The 12,436-nt window shown below is 35.2% G+C and overlaps 1 protein-coding gene across 11 annotated transcripts in view; it reads right to left on the bottom strand.

Annotated features, from left to right (window-relative positions):
* Positions 1 to 12,436, bottom strand: part of LOC118184533 (uncharacterized) — a 130,913-nt gene that overhangs the window by 91,620 nt on the left and 26,857 nt on the right. For 10 of the 11 annotated variants that reach the window (XR_015043535.1, XM_085825497.1, XM_085825504.1 and 7 more), the window contains one exon: positions 6,385 to 6,504. The exons of the other annotated variant lie outside the window; for it this stretch is intronic. Coding sequence is in view for 9 of the 10 variants with exons in the window: in XM_085825497.1 (XP_085681623.1) it covers positions 6,385 to 6,504 (120 nt within the window). In the remaining variant the exon portion in view is untranslated. The remainder of the gene's footprint in view (positions 1 to 6,384; positions 6,505 to 12,436) is intronic. 11 annotated transcript variants of the gene reach the window in all.

Raw genomic sequence — 12,436 nt, 5'->3', positions numbered from 1 at the left:
GGATTTCTGAAAAACGTGCATCAGGAAGAGAGAATGTGCCCAGTGGTGCTTTAGTATGCCTAGTAATTTTCGATTTTTGGCAAGATTCACAGGATTTCACCCAATTTTTGATATGACGTTTCATATCGGGCCATACACAACGAGAACAAATAAGCTTCGTGGTAGCTGCAATTCCTGGATGTGACAGATTATGCAGATGATTAAAGATGAGTCTGCGAAAGGAATTCGGAACAAATGGACGAGGAATGTCCGTTGATATGTCACAAAGAATATTACCATCAGAATATTGGCACGGTTTAAATTCCAGTTTCAAAGATGATGTGTTGTTTTTGAGAAGGTCTTGTACCTCCGGATCATGCCGTTGAGCTTCCGAAAATTTTTTAAAATCCAAAAATGGAGATTTTGTTATGGAATCAATTTCGATTCTTGAAAGAGCGTCAGCAACGTTTTTTGAACCTTGCACATGCCTAATATCAGTAGAGTACTGAGAAATAAAATCTAAATGGCGCAATTGTCGAGGTGAACATTTATGAGGGTTCTGTTTAAAAGCGTATATTAACGGTTTTTGATCCGTATAAATTATAAAATTTCTGCCCTCTAACATGTGTCGGAATTTCTTAATTGCAGAATAAATAGAAAATAATTCCCTATCGTACGCGGACCATTTCTGTTGACTTTTACTGAGTTTCATAGAGAAAAATGCTATAGGTTCCCATGTTTGTTGAGACAACTGCATAAGTGTGCCGCCGATTGCGACGTCTGAGGCATCTACCCAGATGCTTAGCTGGGCTCAGGGAATAGGGTGTCTCAAAAGGGTAGCCTGAGCAATGGCATTTTTGGCAGCAATAAAGGCTTGTTCAGCATTCTCATTCCAATTTAATTGTGGGGATGAATCCTGAACACGAGAACGAGATTTTTTTTTATTAATATAGCCTTCTAACAATTTTCTTAAAGGAGAAAGAATATGTGCTGCTTTAGGTATAAAACATCTATAAAAGTTAAACATGCCTAAAAATCGGCGAAGCTGAGTGAGAGTGGTAGGTTGAGGAAAATCTAAAATACATTTGACTTTGTCAGGAAGGGGTTCAATTCCGTTTTCACTAAGGTGAAAACCTAAGAAATCAATAGATGTTTGACCAAAGGTGCATTTTGAAACATTTATGCAAAGTCCATATTCCTGAAGTTTCGAAAATAAAGCTTTCAAATGCCTGCAGTGTTCCTCAAAATCTTTAGAGGCTATGAGCAAGTCATCGACAAAAGCGTAAACACCTTCTAAATCCCGCGTGACTTCATCTATAAAACGTTGAAAAGTCGCGGATGCATTGCATAAGCCGAATTGCATACGGGTACTTTCGAATAAACCGAATGGTGTGCATATGGCGGTTTTGTGGATGTCAGCTGGGTTAATTGGTATTTGATGGTATGCCTTAATCAGGTCGACATGACTAAAAATTTTAGTACCGTGCAATGCAGCAGTAAAATCGGCTAAACATGGAATAGGGTATTTGTCTTTTATTGTTTGAGCGTTCAATGCTCGATAATCTCCTACAGGTCTCCATTCCAGACTTCCCTTTTTTGGAACCATGTGAAGTGGGGATGCATAATTGCTGCTCGAAGGTCTCAAATGCCCCAATTGCATCATAGTTTGAAATTCTTGTTTTGCTATTTTTAAGCGATCTGGAGCTAACCGACGAGGTTTTGCAACCACAGGTGGACCTTTAGTTATGATATAATGAACGGTGTTATGTTTAACAGGTTGGTTAGGATCTGGTAATCTAGTAACTGAAGGAAATTCTTTTAAAATTTTGTGATATGGTGTATCACTAAATACAGTTTTTACTGAATAAATGCTTGCATTTTTCACGCAACCGACGGTTTTAAAATGCGTTTTTAAATCTTTGAGACATTTGTTTCTGAGATCAGGCAATTCAAAGAAATGGAGAAAATCTGCTCCAAGAATGGGTGTACTAACATTTGCTATAAGAAAAGTCCATGTAAACTGTCGTCTTAATTTGAAATCCAAAGAAAGTGTTTTTTGACCATAAACATGAATAGTAGAAGAATTAGCAGCGAAAAGTGTTTGTTGGGACGAATTCCGTTTTTGAGAATTATTTGCTGGAAGTAAGGACACGTCAGAGCCGGTATCGACCAAGAATGAAAGGTTTGTTCTACGGTCACGAACAAACAGGCGACGTGAAACTTGAGGCAAAGAATAAGTCGCCTCTATTCTTTGCTGGTTTCGTTTCCCTGCCATGAACAAGGTTTTGTACATTTGTCATCTCTACACTTTTTCCCAAAACGTCTATGATACCAGCAAACAGAATAATCTCTCCTTTTGGAATTGCTTCTTTCCTTATTGCGATCTCCGCGATTTGGCGAGCGACCACGAGAAAGAGAAATGCGATCAATACGTTTGTTTAATTTTTCTATTTGTTTAAATAATTTATCCTCAAGAGACTGATCGACTGTGCGAGAAACGGCACAAGTCCCTGGGGTTGGATTTACTTCTAAAATTCTGTCGGCAATTTCTGCAGCTTTATCTACAGTTAAATTGGAAATCGCTGCTAAAATAGACTGAACAGTCGAAGGCAAACGTTGAAGGAATAATTCTAACATTAAGTTATCAGGAACATTTAAAGATTCTGCTCGACGCTTCATATTTCTAAGCAAATCGGAAGGTTTTCGAGAGCCTAATTCCTCTCCAGATAATAATTGGCGAATTTCTTGCTGAGAAGATTCTCCTGAACGATTTATTAACTCAGTTTTAAGCTTTGCATATGGATCAATAGGGTCTGGTTTCATAAGTAAATCCCGTACTAGTGATGCGATATCTGGAGGAAGATGAGAAACTACATAATTATATTTAGTAATGGATTCTGTGATAGGTTTGGGGGTGGCAAGAGCAAAAGTACTTTCACACATAATAAACCATAAAGATGGGTCTGATCGGTTATAAACCGGAATTTGGACGGCATGAACATCAGACATTGTGCAAGGTTTTTAAGCCAAAATAAAAGCAAAAATTTAACTAAAGAAAATTAAATTAAATGATAAGTAGAAAACAGAATTATAAAATGATCTATAATTAGTACTCATCTGTGATTCGGAGGATGAAAACCGATGTAATCCATTACTTCTGGTTTGGAGATCTTGAGTGATGGCTTGTAGTCAAAACCGAAAGTGCTTGAGAACTGTTCATACGATTTAACACAGTCCAGGTTACCATTATGGAAATTTCCGGTTATGTTTTTACCACCAATCCTCGAATTCCATATCACAGATTATGTTCGTACTGCATTAATATAAATATTAACAAGACATAGTGCACAATAAAAATTAAGCTTTATTTAGGAACATCGCGCATACTCCCCGACAGCCTGCCTGTTTCGCTCTGCTCGCTACTCGTAAGAAAACTTCTCCTCTAGGGTTGCCACACTTATCGGAGGGCGCAAGGCGCGCTCCTTATCGCCATCACCACAATATTAAATAGGTATGTTAACAGAGAAAATAACACATTTACTGCTTTCAAAGAGCTCAGCTTGTTAAAAACTTAAAATAAAGTTTGAAAAATAGAGAACTTAGGCACAGTTTCCCAATGATGTAGATGAAAAATGTTCTGGTAGTATAGCACAGCTTAAAAAATTAGAAAGTTCCTGCCATCAGTCATTACATCAATTGGTTTCTAATATCTAAACTGAACCTTCGCATGGCAGTAAGTTTTCACTGACCAACATACAAACAAAGGTAACATCACTGAATAACACATAAAGCATAAATATCATATCACACATATAAATCAGCTCCCAAATCCTGCCAAAAAGAATCTTGAAGCCCACAGAAGTCAGAAATTTTAAATCTAACAGCTGAGCAACGCATGATTCACACTGGTGCAGGAACATACTAGCAATGGAAAACTCCATTACATACTCTTAGATGGGTAATTTGAAATCAAAATTCTTAAAGATTGCAATATCAAGTAATTTAAATTATTGCAAATAATTCATTATTCACATAGCTGTTAGTATATTTTGTTATAAAATAATCAATGAGACTTTTGAACCTTTTGCATTATGTTATATAACACCATCATCTGTATAAATTTTGAACTTTTTATTTTAATGGTATTAAAACAATGTTATATAATTAAATGATGTCTCTGAAATAAAGAAATGTACCTGATAAACATCATACACATGAGAAATTACTAAAATTCCTGATTTTTCGGAATCAGTCTGCTAATTATTATATAAAGCATTCCATTAATATATGGTACTTATCCATTAATGCTACACCACTTTATTCTTTTTTTTGGGGGGGGAAGATATTCCTCAGTGTCAAGTATCACCAATTTGATTTGGCTTCTACAGCAGTGATAATTATCTTTCTAAACAAATGCCTAATCTGTTTTTTCTCATTGCGATGGATTTCACAGCTTGGGATCTGCCAATACATGAGCAATCAGCTATTCTGTTTCTTCAAGAAATATATTCTTTGCAAAGAAAGATCATATTTGATTAACCACCTCATAAAATTAAAATGCAATTTACAGCCAAAGTGACTACGCAGCCTTCATTGCTACAGGAAAGGATCCACACGATTAGTCGTGCATGCATTTTATTATTGCAGATTCATTTACTTTTAACATTAGAAATTAACTTCTACAGAGTTTTGCAAACCAAAGTTTGTTTCAGATGGTTGGTTGGTATAATTATATGAAAGAGATGCAAGCTAATTTCTGGTAACCTCATCCTAATGTTAAAATTGATAGGCATTATAAAACTGAAGGACTTGATAAAAGCTTTAAGCACTTACGCTAAAAAGAGTGCCATGCACATCGAGATGCTTTTGTCTCAAACCGCGAGCAACGTGAACACCACGTCGATAGGCATTTATCGCAAAAATGAAAATAACGTGGTGCACACGTCGCCTAATGAGATTGTTTATTTCTTGAGTTACAGCTCCGGATGTACTCGCAGACGCGAAGCGGCGTAAATGAGACACTTTACCGCTTGTTATATTGTAGTGCACTGCACTGCAACCATGAAGTTTAGTCATAGCGCAAGTGGTTAAAAAAGAAAATAAATATGTAAACTGAGCTTGGAAGATCTTGTCACAAGATCAGAGACTGTTTCTCTATTGCTACTCTCAACTGTTCTGTTTCATCTAATGGAGCCAAGGGCATGGGAAATGAGTCCATATATGCCAAAAATATGCAGCATTAACCCCTTTGCGCCGACTGTCACGTCTACGTGCCAGCAACGAACACACTCACCTACCGGCCGACACGCAGGCGTGCCAGAGCATTTTCCCGTTTACTACCGACTGTCACGTATTTGTGCCAGTACCCTGGAACGTTTCAGAAACTATAATTTCTGCCACAAGATGGCACTGTATGTCCATATGGTTTCAGATACATGTACATTAGACCTTCTACTCGAAATGAGAGAAGCATGACTCACATACACGTGTTTTTGATTATATAAACAAATGGGGAACTAAATGTTTCCAAATGGCGTGATTTATGACGTCTCTTTAAATCGCACTTTATTCGCACGTGGTAGTTGTTTATTGTAAGTAGAAGTTTTATATGCACTAAAGCGTCGAATATTTCGGTTTACAGTTCAGTTTTTAGAAAATAATTAGATCTTGTTAGACATGAATTATTTCTGTTTTTACCGTTGCAATGTCGAAGCGTCGAAAATGTTTAACAGAGCATGAAATAGCAGAAATGATGCAAAATATTTCAGATATTGATTCTGAAATTCTGATATTCTGATATTGATTCTGAAATTTTAACTGAAAGACATTTCCCAAAACTTTGTTCAGAAGAGACTGATAAGAAAATGAGACGACGATGCTTCGTTTGTTCACATTCCCGGAAAAATCCTCCAAAACGGCAAATGATTTATTACGAGATCAAGGAATGTAACGTAGGACAGTGTGTAGATCCCTGTTTTCAAATTTTTCAAACGAAAAGAGAATTTTAAGTAATATATTTAGTTTTCAGATGTATAATGTTAAAAGTCATAAAATGGTGAGTAATTAAAATAAAATGTGTAAAATATGCATTTAAACAGGAAATAAGGTAATTAAAGTATATATATAAAAATATTTATAAAGCATAAGCCGTTTAAATACTCTATAGAGCATTATTAAACAATGCGTTGATACTTCGGAAATTTCATGGATTTAGGCTTAGTAGCAAAAAAGCCCCCGGCCCTGGAGAGACGCTCGCGGAAGACACTGCCGGCCTCCACGATAAGCGCGCGTTTTCGCTACCCGGCTCGAAGGGGTTAACGGAAAAGTGTCAAAAATATTATTGTGTAACACAATTATTATATTATTAAGATTGCCTAAATAGCAGAAATTTGTGGCAGTTCATACCTGCAAAGGATAGATCAAAGAATTTGAACCATCCAGACTTTTGGCCACTTCTTTATTGGTTTTAACTTTACTAATATTGCCTGAACTTTTCTGTGCCACAGACTGATAATTAAAGAAATCCTGAAAAATAAGAAGCACTTTGATAAAAATATTATAATAATCATACTTTTACTTAACTTCAAAAAATTTTATGTACGTGATGTCAGATGAAATATGTATTTAATTATATAAATTGGTAACTACAAAAAAAAATTATAAATCATGTATCACCACATAAAAGACTTAAACTTTATATAAATATTTCATAGAGTACTATTATTTTTAGAAGCATATTCAAGCTGCATTTAAAAATTAATATATATTAATTCTAAACCAAAGCTTCTATCAATAAATTTTACTACCAATGTTTTTAAGCACTTTTCTAAATAAATATTAATCTTTATTTAACAGCAACATGCACAGGTTTGCACCCTTCTTACAAAAACACAAAATTGTACATTCCTGAAAATCTCGTATAACATTAAATGGTATCAAATAATGAAATGATTACTATTCACGATGAAAATGCTTCTGCATTCACCAACTCTATATTATGCTGGACAATGCAGTACAGTTAAATGATCACTTATCCCATATTTTGCAAGATATGCTTTAACTCTTCCACATCGAAGTCACCCCAAACGCCTGAGCATTCAGACATCAGCTGGACGCCCTAAGCTCCTTAATAATTTTATACTTAGTGCTTTCCCCCATCACATTACTGCATTGCTTATTGCTTTCAGGTGTTGTTAAATGACATGTCAATCATTCTTTTGAAGCGATTAAAAGTAGTTCTGTTGTGTTGTTTTAATACACCTTCTTTCTCCTTTGTTTAGTGTCAATGTTTAGCTTTTGATACCCAAGGTTGCAATTCCGTCCCGTGGGGTAGCTTCACACAAGGTGAAAGTGTCCAAGTTCTCGCTTTATTTAAGTAGGTTATTTATTGTTAGTGCTGCAGTATTCAGTTTGTCATGGGGAACGAAAAGAATTCCAGGAGAAATTTGTAGACACAGGCATTTTCGATGTTTGGGGAAAAGAGAATTTGCCCTCTCTCAATGCGAAAGAGTTAAATTCTTTATTGATGTGTTTCCCAAGTTATCCCTTAGTATTTTTATTTTTTTATGAGAACAATAAACTACTTTAGTTTTGAAATCATTTCATTGTTTTCCTTTTGATTAAACATATCAATTTAAATCTATGAAATCATCAATGAATGTTTTGAAATATGGAAAATCACTAAGGAATTGAGTCTGCATTGGTCTTAAAATGACAAAGTAAATATACTCAAGTAGTTTGGAAGCGCTAAACTTTGATTCTATACAATCAGTTAGTATACTTTAAGCATTGAATACATGTACTATGTTTGCAATTATTTAGTATAATTCCTAAGGCAAGTTCTCTATTTAGGAGATAATTTATATTTAAATAATATTTAATAATTTTGATTGCTTAATCAGATTATTGTCCCTATGACCAAAGTGTTGACACCAACAGTTTTTATCTTTTGAGATGTTATGAGAAAGGTTAATTCAACATTTCTTTCAATTCATTGAATCAAGTAAAGATTATGAGCTGCATTATATATGAGAAGACTATCTCAATAGATGTATTTTAAGCAGAGGTATTGGAACTTTTAGAAGTATAACATTGCATACAAATTTTGTACTCATACCTTTATTATTTTAAAGAATTAAGAGTTTGGTATGGCCTTGTAAAAGTGATCACCATGTCAAAAATCAAAAAAAAAATGAGTTGCCAAACTTGATCACCAGATTTTCATTTTTCAGACTGTTTCAACTACAATGTTGTCAGCATGATATTGATTCAATAACTAATTTTCCCTTTAAAAGGGTTACAATATTTTAACTTACAATCAATTTGGAAAGAAATAATATTTTTTGCGATATTTATGACATACAACATATTTGATTTTCATGCTTACTTCAGGCCACATGATACCACCAGTGCCAAATTTCTGCCTAGGCCTACAAGGTCCCAGCCTCGGGGCCCTGATGGCGGAATTTTAACATAAGCTCAAAAGCCTGGCTTGCATTATTAAAAAGCTTTATCGAAAATAATATTATAATAAATATTTTTACTACATTTTGCCAAAACAGGGAACTCATAACTTACAGCCCTGTGTGCAACAAAGCTAGGCTTTTTCATTTTCCCTCTCTCTTGTAAGAAGTGTTCTGTGGCAACTGTTAAGCTTCAAACATTGTGCAGAAAGCAAATTTCGTTCCACTGCGCAGTGTACGCATATGCGAGATCCAACTACTTAGTACTGTAATTTTTTAGCCTACCCCTCCACACAAGTTTACTTTCCTGTCTCCAGTCTTCTTGTGTTGAGATACGGTCGTTCATCTCACTCGCAGCTTGCATATAACCCAACAATGAACAAGCGGTTCCTATTGCTTAATGACCCTCTCCTTTTATATTCTTTATAGAAATTTCCGATGTTGCGATGTCTGACTTCAATTAAAAAAAAAAACTAAAAGAGTTCGAGAAAAGAAAATGGAATAAAGAAAAAGAGCTTCTTCGTAATGTTCCTAAGTTAAACACATTTTTTGTCTCGTCTATGTCTAGACCTAGATCTGGCTCTAGTCCTAATACTAGTAATACTAGTGCATTAGCCAGTGGCAGTTGCAGTGATGCTGCTGATAACCATCAACAGGCAACTCCAACAAACATTTTTTAATACAATGAGCTACCTGAAAACATTATTTCTGAAAACCCCATAACAGCTATGAAAAACGATTCTTTAGAAAATCCTGAATCTAATTCTTCTTTAAGTGAAGATCCTGCTGAATGGATGCTGGACGAAGTTACATTGGAGTACCTTGTTCAAAATGGCGTGAAACAAAATATTGATGCCGACTTTTCTTCTTCAAGGTATCAGTACGCAGATAAAACCAGGTATCTATTGCTGTCACTTTTTAGCCAAAGATTAAAGCAATTGTGAAACACGACCTCGACTTTGGCTCCTATTTTCGAAGAGCAAGGGTGCAGTCTTTTGCGCCCCTTGTAAGATGTTTGGGAAATTGGGGTCACTAGCTAACGAAGGGTACAACAACTGGAAAAACGTAGTTCAAAGAATGAAGGAACATGAGAATTTGGACGAACACAGGTCAGCACTTGCGACACTATTAGCTAGGAAGATTGCTGGTAGAGTTGACAAGAATTTTGTTCTTCATATGGAAGAAGAAATAAAATACTGGCATGAGGTTTTGAGGCGTATTGTGTCTGTTGTAAGGTCACTTTCTGCATGTGGATTGCTGTTTAGAGGTTTCCAAGAGAGATTTGGATCAAAAAACCGTGGGAACTATGTTATGACCCTAAAACTTTTGGCTGAGTTCGATCGTTTTCTGGACTTGCACGAAAATGCCACAGTAAGAAAGGAATTATACCTTATGCACATTATATCTTTCGTACAAAATATGCAATGAAATGATCAATATCATGGCAGAAAAGGTAATAAATACAATTGTGACTAAGATACATGCCAAATATTTCTCTTATCTGTGTGGACTTTACTCCAGATCAACTTTCTTTCATAGTGAGATATGTCTCTTAAGACAGATATCTTGTTGAACGATTTTTGAAATTCATTCCAAATTGTGGCCATAAAGCAGAAGACCTGGCTTAAGTCGTCCTAGAGACATTGAAAAATCATGACTTGGATATTGCCAATTGCCAGGGAGCAGTCTTACGACAATGCTAGCAATATGTTGGGTGTATATTCTGGTCTTCAAGCGAGAGTAAAACAAGTGAACCCTCTGATAGATTTCATTCCCTGTTTGGTTCACTCAATTTTGTTGGATCCTGTGAGGCTAAGTCTTGTCAAGCTGCTGTATCTTTCTTCAGTACTTTGCAGTCATCGTATATATATATATATATATATATTGGCATCAACACACAGATGGGAAATTTTGCTGTTGAAACTTAAGTCAAATTCAACAGTCGGAAGAGTCTTTCAGACAAGATGGTCTGCTTGAGCTGACGCCTACCAAGTCTGAGATCATGGCAGCTCTTCAGATAATCACCAATAATGCAAATGAAAAACCATCTACATGCTCTAAGGCTTCAGGTTTTCTGAATTCATTAGACTCAATGGAAACTTGCTTTTTGTCACTTCTCTGGAATGACATCTTGGAAAGGATCAATACAGTAAACAGATCTCTGCAATCTGTTAACATCGACCTGGGTGTGATCGTTGAACTGCATCAGTCTTTGGTAACATACTTAAGATACTTAAGGAAACCCAGTACCTTTGATCATTATGAGTCAAAAGTTATTGAAAAATTGGTGAAAATAGCTATGCATATGACATGCAGAGAAAACATAAGCTTAAAGTCAGTTCAACGAAGTAAAAGGAAGCAAGACCCAAACTCTCTGGCAGGGATAGATTCAGAGTTACCATTTTTAACGTCATTATAGATAGACTAATTACAGAGCTATGGAGACACGGATCTGCTTATGAGAAGTTAAGTAAAAAATTCGACTTTCTTACAAAACTACATCGTTTGAAATCTAAATACATCTGTGAAAGAGCCAGAAACCTCACAACTTTTTACCCGGGGAATTTGGATAGGACTTTGGAAAACGTGTGTCTGCACCTGCAAGCTCATTTGTCATCGAATGATGAAGTTATGGAGTTATCGTCACTGAAGCTATACAAATACTTATCGGAACAAGGCTTTTTTGACATTTATCCAAACTTAGAAATTGCACTCCGAATGTTGTTGTATACACCAGCGTCAAACTTAGCAGAAAAATCATTTTCAGCGTTAAAAGAGGGTAAAGAATTACTTAAGATCTAATATAGGAGAGAACAGACTCAATTCACTCTATGTAATGTGTATAGGGTCAGAAATAATGTAGTCAATTGACTATGATGACATCATTCGTTCTTTTGCACAGAAGAAAGTTTGTCGTATAATTATACGAATCTTATAGAATAACATAACTATAGTAACACAGACTGTATTATTATGAATTCTGATGTCTATTAAAGTCGATTACAAATTATATGTTCCGTACTAATGCATTTAATCTGCTAAATTTCCAAAATAGCTTCGAGATGGTGGGGGGCCCAAATGACAAGTGCATAGGGACCCTGGGTCTCTTTCATTAATTATTTTCTCCCTAAAATTTTGACCATTTTTATCTTTCTATCAATTGGAAAAAAGCAGTGGTATTTTCAAAGCATCATTCATTCTTTCATTTCCTTTATTATTTTCTCATCTAAAGTGTTACCCATATTTTACTTATCATCAACTGAAAAAGAAAATGTTATGGTTTCCCCAAGAGCTTGAAATTTTGCAAACTGAGTTAAAGTATAAAAATTATCACCAAATGAAATTATTTATCAGAAGCAAAGTATTTGGAGATGCAATGTGATGAGTAGCAGTGAAAAAAAATTGCCTTCGTACCGATAACCGATTTTATGGTTCCAGAACACCTTTTTTTACCACTTTGCGTTTCATATACTATTTGGTTGAAGAGCAGAGGTGCAAAACCATAAAACAAGATGACCAAAGAACATGTATATGAATAAAATATAACTGTTCATATTGCTGGCATGCTCCTCAAAATTGAAAAAAAAATAAGTCATTTTCAACAATTTACAGTGAATCATATATAATATTACAGATAAAATATCTGGTGAAAATACATAGAACCCTGAAAGATTTTTTTGAATAGTCGAGGAAGCTATGAAACAGCACGCCTAGCCTCCCAAACTGTTGCCTATAAATACGGCAACGCTAATGAGAAATTTTAAAAAGAACAGAATAAAAGATTCCAATCTGTCAAGACATGCATTTTACGTAAAGATCAATTTTTTAACATGTCAGGAAAGTTCCTGATGAGTGCTAGAAGGATATAAATTACACCTGCCCACAATGGTAACCTCTGAATATTACTAAATTAGCTTTCGTGAAAAATTTGCAAGTACCTAGCATGTAGTTTTATTTTCGATGACTTACCATCTCTTGGGATTTCAAAATCAGTT

The sequence above is a fragment of the Stegodyphus dumicola genome, chromosome 10 (genome assembly GCF_044657685.1).
Source record: "Stegodyphus dumicola isolate Sdum_Otavi_A_Nest chromosome 10, ASM4465768v1".
NCBI classification, from domain to species: Eukaryota; Metazoa; Arthropoda; class Arachnida; order Araneae; family Eresidae; genus Stegodyphus; species Stegodyphus dumicola.
The sequence above is the reverse complement of the archived record's forward strand: the minus strand, read 5'-3'. Positions and strand labels throughout refer to the sequence as shown.